The 22,008-nt window shown below is 43.9% G+C and overlaps 1 protein-coding gene across 1 annotated transcript in view; it reads left to right on the forward strand.

Moving 5' to 3' along the window:
• The window catches only part of LOC310988013 (DENN domain-containing protein 2A), a 39,019-nt gene that overhangs the window by 9,085 nt on the left and 7,926 nt on the right, over positions 1 to 22,008 (forward strand). The window contains exons 2-11 of the mRNA XM_083974495.1: positions 8,253 to 8,339; positions 12,954 to 13,997; positions 16,167 to 16,294; positions 17,729 to 17,841; positions 18,328 to 18,525; positions 18,812 to 18,905; positions 19,684 to 19,734; positions 19,958 to 20,145; positions 20,941 to 21,050; positions 21,763 to 21,832. Coding sequence (XP_083830621.1) covers positions 8,254 to 8,339; positions 12,954 to 13,997; positions 16,167 to 16,294; positions 17,729 to 17,841; positions 18,328 to 18,525; positions 18,812 to 18,905; positions 19,684 to 19,734; positions 19,958 to 20,145; positions 20,941 to 21,050; positions 21,763 to 21,832 — 2,082 coding nt within the window. The 5' untranslated portion in view covers position 8,253. The remainder of the gene's footprint in view (positions 1 to 8,252; positions 8,340 to 12,953; positions 13,998 to 16,166; positions 16,295 to 17,728; positions 17,842 to 18,327; positions 18,526 to 18,811; positions 18,906 to 19,683; positions 19,735 to 19,957; positions 20,146 to 20,940; positions 21,051 to 21,762; positions 21,833 to 22,008) is intronic.

Here is a 22,008-nt window from a genome sequence, read left to right on the forward strand (position 1 = left end):
AAGCCTGTGGTTAAACTGTTACGGGACACTCATTTGTAAACTCTGACAGGTGAATCGAGTGAGAAGGACTCTTAGGAGGATTTTGCTGAGTTAGTCTGAAGTTTTCCTTCCGTTTTGCTGCCGCTCTGACCTTGTGGTAGTCAGAGTCGTCCCATTTATCAACGATGAACTCGAGATCTTACTGTAAGTGGTGGAATTTGCAAGCAAGAAAAGTTGCTATGTCTGACTTCATTTGAGGAGACACAGGAGGTCAGTCTTACCCCGACTTCCTGCAGCACAACACATTTCCTGTCCCTTTGCGTGCACAAGCACAAACAAGTAAAATAACTATTCATTTTAAGGATAAGATGCCTCCTAAATCCTGTGTCTCTTGGTTGTGCGTTGTACCATAATTACACCCACAGTGGCTTTCTCTGTGGCCCCAATTATAATTAAGGTTTGTTTATACATTGTCTGAGGTAATATTTTGGCCCATTCTTCCAGCTTCCCAGCGGGACAGTCTGCAGACACCCAAGCCGTCAAGGGTCTCAGTTATAAACGACGACCACAATAACAAGAAATGCTACGTGTTAGAAACACAACAATGGATACTTATGTTATATTTAGAGTGGGTTGATAAGCAAAAGAAATATACTGGGAGAAATTAATTGTTTGTGGTGTCCCCCTCCTGTATTCCTGTCTGCCTCTGTTGCTATCCCAGTTTCAATGCTGTCTCACGTCCATCCTCTCCTAACAATAGACGGAGCAAGGGGGAGAAGTGGAGGGGCAAGAGGACGGAGCACAGCAGGAGTACAGTGTGTGTGTGTGTGTGTGTGTGTGTGTGTGTGTGTGTGTGTGTGTGTGTGTGTGTGTGTGTGTGTGTGTGTGTGTGTGTGTGTGTGTGTGCGTGTGTGTGCTTGTGCTTGTCTTTTGCCCCCAAAGGCCAGCTGATAGGCATCTTTACCACTGCACATCATACAACGCAGATCCCCACGGTCTCTGTTCAGATATAGAACGGAAAGATAAGGAAAGCCAGCTGAGAGCAGAGAAATGTGTGTGATAGATTGAGAATACAGTCAGGGAGATTAGGAAATGAGGATGAGAGAGGAGTAAACATGACAGGCAGGCAAAATGGATACATTCAGTTTCGTAAACACGCTATCTGTTTGCATGGGACAGATATTCAGTACGCCCACACATATGTTAAGGCCACATTTATGGAAATAATTAAAAATGCGTAACTTTTACTTTCACGCCTGTCATCAATGCAGTCTTTTAAGTCCCTAAAACAGAAACATTTGGCAATGCTCATGGTCCCATCTCCGTACAAAAACTGGATTTGGCAGAAACTGAGACTTTTGGAAAAGATGACGCAAACACTCCTGTTTGCTTCCTGATTGGACTGTTTAAGTTATGACATATCCTTGACCGCCTCGCGCTCCATTCAGTTCGTCATCAATCCAAGCGAAGAAATCTCTGCTCTCACATTCGCAAGTTGTTGTGTCTCAGTTGTAGCATTTCTGCTTCAACTTAGGTGACCAACTGAAGAAAAGTCAATCTGCTTCTTATTTACACACGCAGCACACACACCATTATGTGTGTGTGTGTGTGTGTGTGTGTGTGAATGTTCATGTGATCTGCATTTTCAGGCATGTTAGGATTGATGGAGATTCCTTGGAGCTAAAATGTTCATCCAGGCTCAGCTGGGTCAAGATCTTTCTTTTTCATTTATTATGCACTGTTTTCAATTGAAAATGTGTGAGTGTGGACATTGCTATAGAGCTGGCCTGTTTGGCCCATGTCCAAGGCCTTGCTATGAAATCAGCTTGGGAAAGCAGCGGGGGCCCTGAACAGGACACAGAAACAGAAACAGAGAGAGAGGGAGACTGCCGAGTCCAGATAAAATTCCATTGTTTATTTGCCCGACCCTCTCCCTCCCTCCCCTCCTCCCCTCCATACATCCCTTCCTTTACCATCAACCTTTCCTTTTCTACTTCAATGGGAACCAGGCAAAGCCCTTCCAAAAGCCTGCGAGGTCAAGGCAGCATGTCAGTCATTGTGAAATCCCCATATTGCTCAAACCAAACACTTCATGTCAGAATCTGGCAACCCTGCGGAGCTGGAAACAAATTGGCTGTACATGAATAATCTCTGCTCCACATCTGCGCAGGGCGCGGGACATGCTTCAACTCAGCAAGAAAGAGAAAAGAGGGGCTGAGGATTAGAAAGCAGAACCCCTCCGTCCTCCTCGCTGCCCATCCTTCTCTCCCTCCTTTATCATCCTTTTCTCCCGGCAACTCCAAGACTAAGTGGGAATGAAAGAGAGAGAATCAAAGGGAGGAATAAAACAGTGAAGGACGCGGAGAAAAGAAGCGGCCAAGTTTTGCCATTCTAGAAAGAGCTGACTAAATGTGCAGTGGGGCGTTAAATTGATCACAGGCAAAGCTTTGGCACATGCTATAGGCAGCCACATCTTGTAGGGAGGGGGGTAGGGTCCTCAGCTCAGCCTGAGCACAGAAAGAAAAAGAAGAAAAATGAATAATCTCTCCTTCTTTACAGTATATCATTCCCATTTTCAGCTATCATGTTCTCTCCTTGTCCCGGTTTTACGTAAAAACCGCACTCACAAGCATGAGAAGCGGTTTAGGAGCTGCCACTTTTCGGTTTGCTCTCTCCGTATTTGACTCCCATGTCCTGATAACTGTGAAATGCAGCGTGGGCCGCGAGCAACTTTGCCCTTTTTAGGTATTTTTTTGAAATGACAGAGAGTAAAAGAGAGCAGCCTGGGGAAGAACAAGCGAGGGGATGGTGGTGGTGGTGGTGATGTCATGATGTAAGCTGTTTTCTGCGGCGCTGGACAGAGGGGACGGAGGGATAGAGAAGGGAGGATGAAATCTTTATGAGAAGCAGCTGTTTGGGAGAGGCAGGCAGGCAGGTCTCCAGAGCGCTATAGCAGCAGCAGCAGCAGCAGCAGCAGCAGCAGCAGCAGCCGGGGCAACAGCTCATGACAACAACACAGAGGCCTGATGGAGCTGGCTATACCAAACACCACCTGCGTACAGTGTGATGGAGCCGATTCAAGTCCAAAGCATGGTCCAAAGGCAACACTGTCATCACCACCACACATTTACACTTCAAGATTACTGACCACATCGCCGTCGGGGTTGATGCTGTCTACACTTGCTTTGCAATGCACAGTTTATCACCAATGGTAGGGTTCACACACGTACACACACACACAGGTCATGATAACTTCTGAATCACACAGCCTGAAGAAGATCTTGTGTGTGTGTGTGTGTGTGTGTGTGTGTGTGTGTGTGTGTGTGTGTGTGTGTGTGTGTGTGTGTGTGTGTGTGTGTGTGTGTGTGTGTGTGTGTGTGTGTGTGTGTGTGTGTGTGTGTGTGTGTGTCATCACATTGCCACGGAATGAGTCCAGGCTGGTTCTTGGACCTACCTTTGTCAATACCACGCTGTGTGAGGTCAGTATGAGGAAAACACAGGCTCTGTGTAGCCTGTGTGTGAGTGGCTGAGTAATCGGCTGCTGGCTGACACACTGTACACAAGTGTGCCAAAGCCTTTGTGAATCCAGGATTCATTTACAACTCCATGACTCGACTCAAGGTCAAATAGTATTTGGTTTACGCGGGGGTTGCCAGATGTGTGGAGTTTGGAGCCAGTGTGTCCTGTGGAGAGAGGTCCAACTGCAGACCTGATGTCTGGGGACCCTGCATCCAATGGGAGGAGAGTACAGGGTCCCTAGGCGAGGTGAGGTCTGAAAGTAAAATGAATCATAATAATCCAACACAAATGGCTCTCTAGACTGAAATTAGTATTATATACAAACATTCGTTATCGTCTCAGATGAGTTTCTTTAACCTTACGGTAACTTTTCTATTATTGTCACACCACAGACCTGGCTAAAAGAGGAACTATGCAGGATTTTTACCTCAACTATGCTACATTTTTGCCTTAATTAAACGGTTTTGGAGTAATTGTGATTGTTAAATAAATGACTTGTACGTAACGTGTTACAGATAAGACATACACATCATAATGTGTATATGATATATAATGTTATCCACTGCTCCATGGATTGTTTTCTCGCCGGCTTCATTGAAAACAAATGCACATGGACAGTAGGAGGGTTAGCAAAACAGCAGAAATGTGACCAGACTTGCATAGTTCCCCTTTAAGTTCACCTCCTATAACTATGACATGATGCCTTTCATTTGATTAAATGATTTCAGTGAAGTAGTGCTGATAAGCCACTGCACCCCAAGAAGTGCTGTGTCAGATGGCCACACAGATTCAGACACTTACTCCCACCACACCTTTCTATCCAGTGCAGGATTTGGCAGAGGTGGCTGTGTCTGACAGTTTCTGAAAACTCAGTGAAAGTGGAAAAGTTTTCTCAGCATTTCTTTCTAATTAACATCTTTGTTTTGTTCCATGGGGATGGCTGCATCTCTACTCTTCTGTTGATAAGATTTACTCACATGTACAGTGACACTTTCATCTCTAGTTTACATTTTTAGAATAATTGGTGCGACTGAAAAACTGTGATCCTAGCTATCGCTGAAGCGCAACACCAATGTTTCAGCCATTAAGACTGAGCAAACAATAACATCCCATAGTCCGCATAGTATGTGAGCACATGTTTACAAGAATCTGTCCATTGCCAGATACCCAGTGTCCATCCGCTGATAGAAATCTCCTGCAGGGTTGGTTATGCAACCGATGCTTGGCCCTGATGCCCTGCCTGTGACCCAGACTGCTGCTAGTTATCTCTATCTGGTCAAGGCCTCGAGGCATTCAGGATTGTTTGCTCTTCACCCTGCATCAATCCATTTTCATCTGAGGCGCACTGGAGGTTATCCTTTATGAGATATACATGTGTAATAGTTTTTATCTTAAGATTATTAGGTAAATAAGATAAAACTGACAATAGCAGAGATTTTTCTTAGAATTAGATTATATTAAAGGGGGCATATTATGGGAATGTCTTTATTTGGGTGTTTGTCTTGCCTTCTGGCCCTCAAAATGTGATAATTGACAAATAAATCTGTGATGTGCAGGCTCCCTAGGTTGAAATCCACTTAGTTTTACGAGCTGTTCCCTCAGTTGTCTTCCAGTGATGTAACTAGGATTCAAATTTGCATAATCCCACCCCTACCTGGGACCGGTAGAAGGGGTGGGGCGGGGCAAGCAGTGGTTCATTTGCATTTAAAGGGACAGACACTGAAACCAGCCGTTCTGAACAGGGCTGTTTTGAGAGGATGAAAAGAGCTGTGATGTTTGATCCTTGGGATATTTTGACCAAAGCATGTCACCACCATGTCTTTAAGACACCTGGGAATTATTTTAATTTGTTGAAAGGGGGCATAATAGCCTATGTCTCCTTTAATATCTTAATGTCAGACAGAATCACCACAAGTCGTATCCGTGCACATGTTCTGCTGCCATCTGCTCATCCACACAGCTGTTGATCAACAACAACACTTCCTCTGCTGCGGCGTGCGCGGCCTGTCACACCTCACGGGGCAGAGGCTGAAGGGGGCGGAGCAGGTAGAGGTCTTTTGGGTCACTGTTTCCCATGATGTTTTTATTGGCCTCAGCAGATGGCTTCCCTCAGCCTCTGCATTGTTATGGTGGCCATCTTGCTCCGGGGGTTAGGTGTTAACAATGGTTGCCAATAGCTGTAGTGGACAAAGGCCTTTGGCTGCTGCTGAAAAGAGTTTCTGCTCTAACTGAACGCTGTAAACTCGGCAACGCTGTCAGATTTACTGCTTTTATGTGATGTGAGGACGCTACTGCTCGTCCGGTTCAGGCGCTTGCTGGGAAGGCCCGTCTTGCATGTATGAGTCATGTGTATTCAAGCCCACTAAATCAGAATAGTGTGAAAATACCAAATTACCTTTTAAGGCATTACCAGAATCTCCACTGAGCAGCACTTTCTGTTTTGGCCTTGGGGCTTCCAACAATGAAGTAGGACAGCCTAAAAGCCTGCACTGTTTTCACAGTGCAACAGTACACTTATATTATTCTTTGCAATATCCACTTTCCTCTTTAGTTTTGACAACCCCTGTCTCCCTACCCCCCCCCCCCCCTTCCATTTGCTCCCTCCGTTCATATCTCCAATCTCTCCTCTCCCCCCCAATGTGATATGCAACACCCTTACTGTACCAACCCAGAGAAAAAAAATTAAACTGTAAACCAAGGAGGTTCTATACATTCTTTACAGTCCTGCCCGCTAACCCCCCGCCGTCCCCCCCAACCTCTGTCCTTGCAGGATTTCTGTTCTTCATTTCTGTTTTGTTTTTTTCGTGAGGAGAAAAAAAATCAAGAGGGAAAGGAAGGAAAAAAATCAGTTGATGTTTCCCCTCAAACATGTGACCTCTGCTTGGCTCACAGCTGAAAATAATTTGAGGCTACAAGCTAGTGGATGGCTGACGCAAACCTTCCTCCTCCTCCTTTTTTTCTCCTCTCTCTGGGGGGCTAGGCCTTGGACTGATTGAGGGGAGGGGGGTGGTGGGGGTAAAGACAAAGCAGAAATGGGCTGTAAGTTGAGCTGTGAGCAAAACTAGAAGCTAAAAGATGACATATTATTCTTTTAGTTCCTCTTGTCAGATGAGACTTCGGCTTTTCCGTCGTGTCGTTTCATTCTTTTATTCTGGAAGAGAAAAATGAACAAGCCCAGATTCATTCCACAACACAGGACTCAGAGGGCCAATTATGTTGTTAGCTCAGAGAAGAGTTCAGCTATTTGGCTGCAATTTTTTTTTTTTTTTTACATAATCTAATGAAATTGTGGCTTTTTCTCTTTCTTGCCTCACTGCCAGTTGGGACAACAATTTGTGGAATTCGGCTGAATTGGACTCACATTCCCTACATAGTCGGGGGTCAGGGGAGAAAAAGTGTCAGTGTTAGCTAATACAGGTTTATAGGCAGAGGGACAGAGGGGGGGTTCAGGGTGCGCAGTGCTCAGGAAATATTTAACGGCCGACTAGTACCCTAATGTATCCCAGCACATCTGGGAGAAGTCACTCATACGCACACGTCCATATGTCGGTGTGGAGTGCCGACTCTTTGGCTGGGTGTGCAGGTGTGTTTTCATATGAGGTTTTGCATGTGTGTGTGCAGCCGGGTGGCAAAGCATACCGGTGTCTCTGTGAATTTACTTAAGAACAAATGTGTGAATACCTGCCAACAGGCGTTAGCCCTGACCTGTCCTCCTCTCTTATGTTAGCCACGTCTGTGCCAAGCGGAGGCCAGGCCCCCTGTGCTCCGTGCCAGCCAGCGCCCCACACCACCACCACCACCAGTGTTTATAGACTGAGGCTTGAGCAGAGCGCACCACCGGCTCTAATTTGATGTTACATATACGGATGGTCTTGCTACGCTCCGAGTGGATCTGGTTTCATTATACTCTGACAAATGGGCCATGTGATAATTTACAAACTGGCCGAGCGTGTCCTCTCACACTCTCCTTGGCACAGCTCGTCTGAAATAAAGAACAGAGGGGGGGAAACGTGTAGCGCTGGAAAGCACACAACACGTTAAGGAAGTTATTTTCTGGAATCGAAAAGAGATTTTTGCAGAGAGGCTCCCAAGTGCAAAAACAAAATGTGTGAGCAGTGCTTGTCTTGAAATTCCTCCAGAAATCTGTTAGAACAAGTGCAAAAAGATGAGATGCTGAGTGATAACCTGAAAGAGTTTAACTGACTGCCCTCCTCTGGCTCCCAGCTGCCACTGATGTTTTCCTAATGGAGCTTAATTATATTACAATGTGGAGTTTTCAGTATTTTCCATAATGCCACATGCTGGAACTGAGTGTGTGTTTATGCCTGTTGGCTAGCCGTGGTTTAAGCCTTGTTTTCAACTGAATCCTCCAATTACTAATCCAAAAGGAAACTGGCGTTTTGGTGAAGTGCCATTCAACCCGTGAGGTCTGATGCTCTGACGCTCTGCTGCTCAGGTCAGACACTAGTTTTGCAAACCACAAAGAGGTTTTTGCTATTTGGTAGTTCACATTCACACACTAAGAGTTTTAAGTTTTCCTAAGGGAGTCCTGGGGCAGCAGCTCTTCTATTGACCCTCCCATTTGTCAGTCTATATGTCTCTATATAGTGAAAAAAAAAACACTGGAATACATTGAAGCATCTAGTCTTATAAATACCTTTCTTTACAACTTCACAACCTCTGAGTTTGGTTTGCCTTCACATCATTATACACAACATATTCCCATCGCTGACTGTGTCTCTTTCTTTATGCAGGATGCCAGCTGCTAGCACCATGACCGGTGGGAGGGCCCTGCTGCTCTGTACAAACACTGACAACTGTATCTACCAATCGGTCAACGGGTAGGTGACTCAGAAGCCAGTTATTAATTTAATGTCTTCAGTGTGTCATGACTCAGGTCCAGCTCATCTGTGTCAAACATCCTGCTGTCCTCTTCAGCGAGGTACTTGTAGAAACCATTTAATGTGGAGCATTTTTAGACCAATCAGTCAATCTGCGATGACTAAATGAACTGTGGTCCTTCATTATGCTGATAAGCCCATGATCAAGGCACCTCCTTCAGGCCACTGATACCACTTGTGAAAGTGGTGCTCAAAAATAATTTTTTCACATGCTGTAACTGTGGTGCTATTTTGGTTAAGCTTTGTTGCTGTTTACTGGAACAGTTCCTCTCTGGTTGTTCTGTTAACAATTGTGCACTACAGTATGTAAACTACAGTTACAAATGCCAGTAATAAAGTGAGAGTCCTAGTAGACATTTGTCTCCCTATTTAAACAGATTAAACACTTTGTAGGAGTTCTGATTATAAATAACTAGAAATTGGTTTATTTAAGTCAGTATGTCTATAATAACTCTGGTAGAGACATCAACTAGTCCCAAAAGATTATTGTAGTAAAAAAGATCCAATTAAAATGTTCAACACTCGGTTGCATGTGCTGGCAGAGAGCAGTTGAAGCCAACATTTGCTGATCGTGGATGAATTGAGCATTTATGAAGCAACATCTTGCTTCCAAATGTTTGGATGATGGATGATTCTGTGGTTCTGCTTTCTGTCTTCTTGGTAATAACAGTCAACAAGGCTCATGGGTAGTGTCATGCTAGATCTAACAAGCTGACCAAAAACACATCTGGTTAGACATGAAAGTGAAAATACCTCGACACGATAAAAGCAATAAAAGCAGCAAGTCAGCAGCAGCTCACTGTTACTTTAAAGGTGAACTATGTAAGGCAGGTTGCTTTTCCGCTGTTATGCTAACCCTTCTCTCGGCCATGTGCATTTTGTTTACAATGAAGCCTGCGAGAAATCAATCAATAGAGCGATAGATACATTATATATCATATATGATGTTACGACGTTGTGTAGTCTCATCTGTCATGAACAAGAGATTACGGGTTACGGGGTGCGTTTGTGTCGCGGTGCTGCAGAGACGAGAGCTGGGACATCGGGGTGGCAGCACAGTTGTTTTTCAGCCAAGAGACGCAATAAGTGACACACATGTGGCAGGCAGAGAGCGTTCATTCTCCCTCATAACAAGTGAAGCCATTTATTAAACCATCAAAATTACTAAGCTGTTTAATTAAGGTAAAAAATTAAGCATAGTTAAGCTACTGTACAAATCCTGCATAGTTCCTTGCACTTTTCCCATAATCATCAAGCTCTGTATTGCTCCTAAGAAAATTGTAGACGCCCGTTTCCATCAGGGTCAGCAGTATAACAATAGCTAGGGCTAGAGAGAGCAGAGCAGGGCAGAGTTGGCCATCTGGCATCTGGATACTGTTACTGCCCCCCTGCTGCCACTGTCTAATGCTTCTGTGGCCACTCTCTGTGGTCCCTTCTGTCATCCTTGGAATATTCATTAGTGCCATTTAGATTATAATGAAGGGATTTTGGTTTGTGCCGATGAGGGATTGTCTAGGGGAAGATTTAACTGTCTGTTGTTTCCAGGGTCTGTCACGTTGTTACCGTCGTACAGAAGTTCAATCCATCTCTCTTGAGTGACTGTCAAAAGAATATCATTAAAAGAAGTCTTTCCCATTTCAAACCCTTCCCCTCGTCCGCTGCTCCTGTGTTAGCTCAGCTGGTCAGAGCCGCTTTGGTGCCCTTGTACCTTCTTCCCTCCTTCCGCCCTCGATGACCCTCATCTCCATCCTCCACCCATCCATGGCCACAGATGATAGACAGGCTTTCCATAGTGTGTACTTTATAAGTATCAGCTCCTTAATCACCCTCTGTCTCTCTCCATCACAGCCTCAGTGGGGGTGGGAGGGGGTATCGATTTCCTCCTATCTGCTCCATTTTTTCTGTCCCCCCCCCCCCCCCCCCACCCTTACAGCCCATTCCTGCTCTCCTTTGCTCGGCTTTTCTATTTGACCTAGTTTTTTCCCCTCTGTTGCTTCATGCTTAATAAAAATGCTGTTTCCAACAAGAGACACGGAGGGAGAATGAAATGGGGGGAGGGGGCGAGGGGCTAAACTAATAAAACCCCAAGTCATTTGGAAGAGAACAATTTGGTTTCCTCATTGGTCATAGTTACAACATTGCATTTTTTTCCTTGTCTTTAAGGGTCTCCGAGGAAACTTGAATTAGTAATTTCCCCCTGAGATTTCCTCAAGATTGCATGACTGTTGGTTTTCACATCCAACGATGTCATCAGAAGTCACCCCCAAGCAAGGCCACATTTCCTCTGTTTGTTGGAAACACAAGAATAGGCTTGGGCCAAAACAAGAGTCTTTGCAAGTCGGCAGTAGAAAAAGAAAAGCAGCACGTCTACACTTTGGCCTCTCCCCTCATACGTTTGTCTCCAGAAATAGCTGTATGCATAGCTTGTAAACTTTGACCCCCAAACCCAGAGTTCAAACAGTCATGACCCAGTAATCTTCCAGGAGTGACTCGCAGCTAAAACAGAGGCACCAAGCAGACGTCTGAACTCTTTTAACAAGAATTCTTGTTTACCCCATAAACAAAGATCTATTTGGACGTGATTGTAAGAGCTCACATTGTGTGGCCAATTTTAAGAGCGCACGGAGAGAATTGATGCTTTGCTATGTTCACTAAAGGCAGCGACTGACATTTCTATGAAAATAATTGCACTATAAATTGTTAAGAGTTGGCAATAGGGAAATGTATGCTCTCCCTCTGTTTATCTGGAACAAATTAAATACACATGAGCAGTGGCCCAGTGGTTAATACTGTCCCCGAAACCAAGAGAAAGCACTGCATGTTCTGTCTGGTTCTATGGTTTTTACAGGCTGTGTCCATCTTCTGTCTCAGAGGTGGCCTCTCAGCTTGTTAACTGTGAAATAGACCTCACCCCCTCACCAACCACTGCAAAATGGACAGTTCAAGAAAGTTGTGGTATCTTATGTGTTCATAATATGTTGTTTTCTTAGCAGAGAAAATGTATTTCCGTTTTTCGGAAATTTCGGTTTCTATATCCCTCCTTGTTTATTATTCCTCTTTTGAACATTTAAATGAAAGACAACCAATACGGTTCAAGCACCAAGTACATTTTTGAATTGTTCAAGTTTTATTGCTTGTATTACTTGCATAGTCATATGGGTCTGACTTGTATTCTGCTTTTTATGAATCTTTTTGTTTGCTCAGTACCTACAGTTTTATCTCTAGTTTTTACTAGTGTAACTTTTTACTGACCAGTTTAGAAGAAATGTTGCCAGTAGGTAGCCTACAGCATCAAACGTGAGATGTCTCCAGTGGTGAAAAGCAACACTAATGCTTACTTTCTTGTCTGTATGTTTTTTCTTTAAGTGACATTAGCCAGCAAATAAATCCCTGTGGATGGGATCCATTTGAGTATAAGATACATGAATAAAAAATAATGAATTTGTTTATTTATTCTATAAATCTTTACTGTAGGTTACAGAATATGTTGTTGGTTTAAAGGGACAACGAGGAGTTTTGGAAAAGCAAAGCGTTTTCACACTACATTTATGAGCCTCCGCGCGCACCGTACATTTCTTTGACCGGGCGCAAGACGGACTCATGTTTTCATTCATCAATAATTAAAGTCAGAGGTTCAAAGAGGTTCACATACCACCGTAGTTCCGACCATAAACGGCGATGCGGCTGCGTTATTCTCATGATTCGCAACGAAGGAAACGCTGGTCGGCTCGACCAGCACTTCCGCCACCACTAATAAAATAACGATAGAGACAGAACGATATATTTATCGAAAATGGGCCCATTAACAAGTGTGGGTAGCGGAGATTCATCCACATTAACGTGAGACTTTTTTATAACCGAATAGAAACTCCTCGTTGTCCCTTTAAATAAGTAGATCAACATGACACATTGTTCAATTTGTATGTTAAAGGTGCTAGCTATAAGTTTAATTCCTCCCGGCCAGTAAGTGTCGCACTCAGACTCGTCCACTCTCGCTCCAACCTTCAGTTGTACTGGTTCCCAGGTACACCATAGGGAGCGGCTAGTAGCTAAAGCTAAGCTAATGCTAACCGTATTTAACGAGCAGCAGCTTCGGTGTTGACAGCGGACTGGAAACACATCTGAATCATTTCACACTAACTCACCTGCAGACAAACCCGACAAACCCACAGCATCACGCCTGCACTGGAAACGTCACAGTACCATCTGACCGTTAGTTAGCATTAGCATTAGCACAATGCAGTTTTCTCTACAGAGCTATCAGGATCTGGCCCCCCCCCCCAAGCTCCGCCTCACGTGACATCAACGTACTAATGCCGTTGGCGCAGAGATAATTTAATGCCGACGTTGCCAACGTAACCAGATGTAAATATTTATATATTTTGGACCCTTCAAAATGTATAAAACAATTATTTTGTAAATCTGTAAAATTAATACTTTTATTCTGCACCCCTCTAGACGTTTTGTGGATGTATGATTTTTGAAAGATTAATCGTTTGGATGAAAAGGTTGTAGCTATAACCTTTAACTGTTCTGTGTGTGTTTGTTTTCTAGGCTCCAGTGCTGTGGCTTGAAGGTTGGGGAAGCTCCGTCATCTGTGGTACCCCAGCCCCAAGAGGTGTGTGGGTCACCAGGGAACAGAGACGGGAGGGACACTGCTGTGTCTTCCAAGCGTCCCCTCTCACCCCTACTGAGCCTAAGCGACAGCCCAGGTCCTCCTGATAGCATGTTGGCTCACAGGAGAGCCACGACCACCACCGACCCACGGACCCCCAGCATGGAGAACGGACTGTGTGGCAAACTGAACCACAACAAGAGCCCAGCAGGAGTCAAGAGCGCCAGCATCCGTGATAAGATCTCACAATGGGAGGGCAAAAAGGAACCTGCCCCACTAACTTCTACAGGGACATGTCCACTGAGTACGACACAAAAAGAAGCTGAGACAGTGAGGAAAAAGGAACCTAAAGTTTCAGAGGTCCAAAAGACAGACTGCAAGCGGTTTGTCAGCTGGGACAGACAAGACTCAGGGAAGGAGAATGTTGGGAAGATGGGCGATTCGAGGCCTAAATCTCCAGAAGGCCCAACAAACAAAGACAGAGAAGTGATACTAGAGAGGGGGTTTCGGGCCTCTAAGCCAGCAGAGCAACCCCTCGACAAGAAAACTGTTTTAACTCACGTTAAGAAACTGGAGAAGGCAACAAAGGAAGTTCCTGACAGACCTTCACTGGCATTTCCAGGGAATTACTTCTGTCCTCCTTCAAAGGAGGAGGTGGAAGAAACAGAAAAGAGGGCGGGCGAGCCCATTTTTGGGACTTTTGACGTCACTCGGCCTGGTGGGTCACGGAGAAGGAGGGAGGGGGATCCAGAGAACGTATACAGTGAGCCAGGTGCTCCATCTATAAACCCTCTACCTAAACCTCAGAGAACCTTCCAGCACCACACACCGCCTGCTACCCCGGTTTCAGGGGCCGGCTTCGGGAAGGGGAAGAGGAACTTGCCCCCTTTGCCTTCCATTCCCCCCCCACCCTTACCAACATGTCCACCACCTGGAGTTTGTAGGAGGCCCTGGGCTGACAGACCCCGGGACAGCAGTAACAGGTAGGACACTGAAAAGGTAACACTTTATAATAAGTGCACACTATTAAACATTAGTTAAGCATTAATAAATACTGAATTCTTCATTTATATTGCATGAATACTCATTAGTACCGGTATGTAGTTTATAAATACAGTTAGTGCTTATTAATGATGAGTAAAACATTAACTGTGTTTATAAACTACATACTAATGAGTATGCATGTGTTATAACTGATGAATGCAGTATTTAAAGCTTAAGTAATGCTTAATAAATAGTAAAGTGTTACCTTGAAAAGTAAGGACAATAAGATGGGCAACCATGATTAGCTTTGAACATCCATTCTGCAGCAGAAACCCAGCCTAGACCTAAACAACTTCACTGTCACCACCAAGACTCCAAAGTTACATTTACAGAAGTAAACTGTTTACACAATCTTCTCATGAAGTCATAGTAAACAAGGGATGGCCCTGTGTATCGCCTAAACCCTTCCCCCTCCATCACCCACCAAACACTGAGGTGAACAACGTCTCCCGCATCTGCTGTAAATCAAAACCACCAATGACATCACCCCTGTTTCTAAATATCTCACAGAATGAGCTCATTGGTTGGATCCGAGGAATGCACACATCAACACAACTCATTCCTTCTTTTATAACTTTACTGGAAGGGGAGAACAACATGCAGGGTGTGCGTTTTCATTTCGCAGAGGTTTGCATTATCTAAATGTAAAAATGATTGCACTATTAACATATAAAGTGTGATTCCAGTATCTGAAATCGTTATCCTGTCATGAGTGATTAACATGTTGGAATTTGCAAAAACTGCTTAAAGTAGCACACAAATTCAGATGGTTTCAATCAAACGAACAGGACTCTGTATGGAAACCAAAAAATGTGAACTCTGCAGTATTGGACTACATCTATTGTTCGCTTTTTCCAGTGGTCTGAATTCTTGTTTGGAGCTTGGCTTGGATCTGTTACATTCCATACCATATGTGGAGGCCTCACTCTGCTCAAGTGTGCTGTGTCAAGCCCTTTGTTTGGTCAGGCTGTCTGTCTGTGAGTGTCCATTGCAACGGGCAATTCTGTGCAGGGGCCTGTGTATTAGCAAATACACAGAGTTGCCTAATTATTAGGTAGGCTGAGTTATGTTCAATGCCACACAGCACCTCTGCAATAACAACTGCATTGTTCAGATTCTATGTCAGCCCTGTCATAGAGATGTTGAAGGTAATTTATTTTGGTTAACCTTGTTTTATATATGACTCATCATGCACAAATTGACTTAATGATGCACAGACAAAGGGAAATGGAAATGTATATGCACTTCATAGGAAAAGTGTGCTCCTGCTAACTAGCATTAGCATCAAAAGCTCTTACTGTACTTACCAATGTAGAAGAAAAATTATGACTTCAGCATCAAAGTTCATTCTTTTGCCCATCAAGCTGTCTCCATTGGTGAAATTCAACGCCTGTCTCATCATGTGTTTCATTGTACTGAAGTTAGCATGCTAATCAGCTGTATCGGTGCTCATGCAATGTAACCTCTTGTTTTGTAAATGCAACAATGGCCATAGCGCTTGTCAAAAAAAGTTAAAGTAAAAGAGAAATTGACAAAATGAGACAAACGGCAGACCTTATTATGTAGATGAGATGTAGCATAAAGAAGAAATGTGAAGTCTGTGGTTGTATTGCACTCTTATGTTATATTATGCTGTGTCAAATCAGAGAAAGGACAACATTTCTCACAGTAATTCGATCAAACAGAGCAACACCACAGAGAAGAAAACATGAGCTCCACAAACATAGGGTTTATCGAAAAGGCTTGTTGCATTGCATCACATTAGCTGCAGCAAGCTGCTTCTAATAAAGCAGCATCTTAGTTTAATTGTATTCGTGTGCATGCAATGTGTGGGCATATGGGGATGCATGCGATCATAGATCCTTCTGTACACTTTATTCTACTGGGCTTTAATCTGCAGCAGTGATGAGACACAGATGTACTCACTCAGATGTGGCAACTAAAAAAAATGGTAACATCCCAGCTTGGCACACAACGGGATGGTTTTTAAAAATCATCAACATGAACACACGTTCACTACGGGATATCAGTCAGAAATCCTTCCTTCCTATTCTTTTGTATTTGGCGTGCAACTCCCCTAAAAAATGTTATGCTACTCTGTCCATCAGGAAGTCGTATGAATTTGAGGATCTGCTCCAGTCATCTACAGAGAGCTGCAGGGTGGACTGGTACGCTCAGTCCAGACTGGGCCTAACACGCACTTTATCAGAGGAGAATGTCTACGAGGACATAATAGGTAAACATGCACGTTATTTTTCCTTAATCGAGCCGAATGATTCAGCACATAGGAGAAATTGGTTTTCTAACAGGTGATTTCATAGTGTTTTGTTGTCGACTTTGCACGACGAAAAAATACACTGCAGGGCAAGTGTATGTCCTATTTTTCATGCCTGTAATACAGCGCATGACCCCTGAAAGTTTCATTTCTCATACCAGCGTGTGCGTGTCATGGAGTTCAGTAACAGAGGTGATGAGGAGGCCAAGCTGTCTTTACTCTGCTCTGCTTCCTCTGATCCGGTTTTAATTTAGAAGCGACGCTGCTCCACTTTTATTAAAAATGATGTGTAGAAACCTGACCTACGCTCCTACCTTTATTGTCTGGCGGGTTATGCCAACCCCACCTAGAGCCTGTTTAATTTCATAACGTACAATAGTGGCGTTGTGTGAGGTCGCACTGTAACGTTGCTGAAGCTGGCTACTGAAATTGTCAATGCAGCAGGGGGCATGTGGATGGCTCAGAGCCACGGCGTATTACCGGCAATAGCTTCAGTGTGTCTTTTCGTTTTCGTTGCTGAAGCTGCTGTACGAACGCTGCTGGCTGGCAACAATTAAATTTAATTTAATCATGTCAGAGTGATGCCACGGCTTATTTTGGATCCTCTGAGTGTTTTCAAAAACATCACTACTGTATGAAAAGGAGGAAACCATGAGACTGTCCACCAGACACTGAACAGTCTCTCACAGGTAAAGTAACTAAGGTCTATCCTCCTCCACTGTAGTGTAGCTGTAGCTCAGGGAAGCAGAGATGTAGGTAATATAGATGTCATCAACCACACATACAAACCAGGTTTTAACAACACAACTAGTTACATCCCTGATAGTGTTTACTGATCCACAGGAAAGCTAGAGGACATGTATTCATATGCACATCTTGATGACTGCACACACAAACACACATGTTGAGCTTAGTGTGAGGTTCTCATCAGCCAACAATGTGAAAAACAGTGCACTGATCCCTTGTTTTCCTCAGAGGGAGAAGGAGCGGGGAACTGAACGTCCCTTTTTATCCTCCTACTCCTGCAGGTCACATCTGGTGGAAGGATTGATGTAGCAGAGGAGAGATGCAGACAGACAGAGACAAAGAGAGAGAAGGAGGCACAGGTTTTTTTGGAAAATGAAACCACTTTGCTTCTTATCTGCAGGGGAGGGCGAGCGGCTATAGAGTTACATTTAGCTTTAGCTGCGCAAGCATCTTATCACAGTAAAATATGAGCTGGGTAAGCAGGCCGGCTGCCTCTGGTAGCTCTCCACACATCTGGAGTAGGAATCGTCTGGCAAAACAAACATGACTGATATGGAAAGAATACTTTATCTGCTCTTTTGAAAGCTTGTATGAGGCTGTTGTGTAATCCAGGTGACACTGATTTATTGTTTCTTTTTTCCTCTGAAGATCCTCCATCCAAGGAGAACCCATATGAAGATATAGAGCTGGAGAGAAGTTGTTTGGGAAGCAAATGTGTTTCACCTGCCTCCTCGTCTCCAGCTCCTGACACACCAACTAAGGTACATGATTCACTTTGAAAATAAAGCAGATTTAAAGGGACATCGATTCAATTCTGCTAACCCTCCTCCTGGCCATGTGCATTTGTTTTCAACAAAGCCGGCGAGAAAGCAATCCATAGAGCAGTGGATAACGTTATTTATCATATACGCGTTACATTGTGTATATTTGGTAGTCTAATCTGTCATAAACAAGAGATTGTGGGTTACGGGGCACATTTGTGTCGCTGTGCTGCTGAGGTGAGAGCTGGGTGGACACCAGGTCGGAGGCTCTGACCTTGCAAGGTTGTTTTTTTTGTCAAGAGACGCTATGTGGAAGACAGAGAGCCTCCAATCTCCCTGTAACAAGTTACAAGTCATTTATTTAACCATCACAATTACTCCAAAGCTGTTTAATTAAGGTAAAAATCCTCTTTAATAGAGCTGCTTCTACAATAAAACTACCCTCTAATGTGCCTGTGCTCTATTTGCTCCATTTTCCCCCACCAGCTCTCCTCCAAGTCCGGTTTCTTCAGACAAAACTCAGAACGGCGAAGTTTTAAGCTCCTCGAACTACGCAAGACCAGCAGGGACACCGGCGTCTCCTCGCCGTCTCGTATCAGCCCGCCGTCCACACCGAGCAGCCCTGATGACACCCCCTGCCTCTCAGGAGACCCGTACAATCGCAGAAGGAGGAAAATCCCGAAGGTATGGGAGTCTGAGAGGCACCACACCAAGCCCCTTCTCCTGCATGTGTTATTTATGGTCCAGTTGTACTGCTCAGGGAGCTTCAGAGCTGGTCCACTCATGCTTCCGTCTGGGGATGAGTAAGGCAGAGAAGAACTTTCTGACAGATATTTCCTGTGAGAAGTGTGTCTAGAGGAAGGCCTCCCAGAAGCTGTACTGAAATGATCTTGGTAGCGGCCTGGCAGATGTTTGTTGACTTGCTTAAGGAGTTAAAGATGGACATTTATTTCCCTTTTACCTCCTCCAGATGGTGCTGAAAATCAATGGCATCTTTGAGGCGCGAAGAGGGAAGAAACGCATGAAGAGGGTGTCTCAGTCGACCGAGTCTAGCTCAGGGAGAGGTGAGCCTTCAGATATGACTGCACACCACAAAAAAAGACAATTTCCTGTTTTTTACCCTCCACCCTCTTCCCATCAACTCAGTTTAATGGCAAAAATACACATACTTTTTAAACTTGTAAAAAAACAAAACATGTCCACATGCTTGTGTTTTTGTTTGTGATTCTTTATGTGCAGGATATCTCAAACACTTGTTAACTGATTTCAGTGCAATTTGGTGAAAAGTTGGATCATGGGCCAAGAGAGCGAGTGATTAGTTTCTGGTGCAAAAACAGATCCAGGTGCAGATCCTGGGGTGGATCCAGGAATTCTTTTAAAGGCTTTCTAAATGCAGTTTGCCATGTTTTTATAACATTTCTCATGTGCTGCTGCACAGGGATTCTGTAATTGTTACTCTCTGTTAGTTTATTCAAGTCCAGATAAATAACTGTCACATTTGTCCATCTTACATTCTAGTTAGTAATCAATACTTTCAGTGCTCTACTCTGTGGACTTTTCATCATATCACCTTTCCAAACAGCTCCCAGCTTGACCAGAAAGATTTCACAGGTCTGTCTCCAGAAAAGCAGTGAACGCCTCATCATATGTATTCACTTATTTTTATGGGCCAGGCTACATTTTTGGGTCAGTAGAGACTGACCCGTGTATCAGAGGACTGGGTGGTGTTGTATGTGGCAGGAATGAAAGCAATGAGAGCAAATTCCATGAGCCTTGAGTTTCCTGTGATTGTTATTTGCGGTCTCCTCACATTGATTTTCTTTTTCACCCTCTTTAATGTAGTGACAGATGAAAACAGTGAGTCGGAAAGTGACACAGAGGAGAAACTAAAAGGTGAGAAGAGAAAATAAACACATGCTACTCTATTAGTGATATTTCATTACTTTCAGTGTGAATTGATTTTTATCAGTTTTTTTTCTTTCCTAATTCCTAATGGAAAGAAAAAAACATATACAAATGGAAGCGCAGATTGCCTGACACTGGCCACACATTGGCCATACGTGCACACATGCACAGATGAATGTATCTCTCTGAAACGTGCGTCTCCCTCCCTCAGCTCACAGCCAGCGGCTGGTGTCGGTTCAGTCCATGCTGAGGCAGACGGGGCGGTACCGAACTTTGGAGAGAGATCTGATGGAGCTGCAGGAGAGGAAACTCTTTGAGTATTTCATCGTTGTTGCACTTCACAAGACCAAGGCTGGAGTTCCTTACCTGCCAGAGGTCACACAGCAGTTCCCTCTCAAGGTAAAAGAGGAGAAGAGTGTACAGTAACTGAAGCTAAATCATTAGAAATGTTTTGTTTAACATGCATTTGATGTCTGCTTTCTTACAAGAATAACACTATACAGTGGGGAAAATAAGTATTGAACGCATCAAAAAAAAATTCAGTAAACATATTTCTAAACAGGCTATTGACATAAAATGTTTCACCACATGTCTGTAACAACCCAAGTAATTACAATTACATCAATGTCCATAAATTAAGTTCTGTGTACTGTAGTAAAATGACAGAGGGAATAAGTTTCAAACACGTGAAGAAAAGGGGGAGGTGCAGAAAGGAGTGGAAAGACAAGAAACCAGCTGGAATCCATCAGTATTTTCTTGAATCTTGAATCTTGAATCTTGGAATCTATCAGTATTTAGACAATCATCCTATCAGTGCAAATTAATATCAGCTGCTTCAGTCCTAATTGATGCCTATAAAAAGGTTTGTCTTTTTTACCAAGGTGTCACACAAGAAGTATCTCATGATGGGTAAAAGCAAAGCGCTCCCTCAAGACCCTCACACCTCATGTATGCAAAATATACTGCAGTACACTGCAGTTTCAGCTGATCAATGAAGATAATTAAGATGATGATTAGTGCCTCTTTTTGTTATTTAATATTTCTCTTCCTTTATGACCCTCAGTGCACTCTGTAGATATGTTTTCAATTTTCCCCACGTCCCCATTAATCTCAATAGCAAAGCTGTGTGTAAACTACACCATCATGCATTGTTGAATGTATTCATTTTCATGTGATCTTGTTTCTATGATCCAGCTGGAGAGGAGCTTTAAGTTCATGCGGGAGACCGAGGACCAGCTGAAGGTCATCCCTCAGTTCTGTTTCCCTGACGCCAAAGACTGGGCACCCGTCGACAACTTCCCCAGGTGAGTCAGAGTCTGACGGCTGCACTTAAAAGCGTAAAGTAAAATAAACAGGCGTTTCTGGTCAGAGTAGTAATAGCTCAGCTGTTCTCCTTGCTAATAATCACTTGTTAGTGGAGACGATGAAAGCCAAGAATGGAAATGACCTTGCCGCTTGTGAAGACATCTCTCCATTGTGTAACGATAAAGCACCGACAGTGACAAATGATTAGAGGGAAGAGGTTGGATTTAGCACCTTCCACCTGGTTTGCTATTACAAAGGCTTTTTTTCTAAGCTGTTTATAATTGGCCCTATGACCCAATACCTCCTGGGCCCTGAGCATCTGCATTGTTCCGAGAAGAGGGAATGTGCGTCTTGACAGTGATGGCTAATAATTACCTGGAGGCAAAAGTTCGATGGTTGAGAGGCCACTAAATACACACCTGCAGTCTGAGTCACTGAGCTGGCCGACACTCTCGCCTGTCAGGAGGGTCGTCACTGGTCAATGAATACCTGTCAGGTAGAGCCGAGGAAGCTTTATGTTGGTATTTGCAGACTAGAAGTGTCCTGAGGGTCCTTCCTGTCAAGTGCAAAGCCAGGCTTTTGTTTGCAGGCGTTCAGTCCAGAATGGGATTCTCTGTTTCCACAACAGTCTTCTCTGTGTGATTTTACAGCTCTAAATAGTTTCCAGCATGTCTGAATTATTCTCTTTTCTCTCTCATTTCATATCTTCAGTGAGACGTTCTCATTCGTCCTGACCGGTGAGGATGGAAGCAGACGGTTCGGCTACTGTCGGCGATTACTGGTACTGTATACTTAAAAAATACCTCTAGCTTCTCCTCATCTCATTTTAATATGATTACAAATAAGCTTAAAGGGATAGTTCAACATTTTGGCAAATTGGCCCATTTCCATAATCCCTATAGTCATAGCAGTAGGTTTGTTACCTTTAATTGTCGGTGCAAACTGTTTTTAGAACGG

The sequence above is a fragment of the Trachurus trachurus genome (genome assembly GCF_905171665.1).
Source record: "Trachurus trachurus genome assembly, chromosome: 6".
NCBI lineage: Eukaryota > Metazoa > Chordata > Actinopteri > Carangiformes > Carangidae > Trachurus > Trachurus trachurus.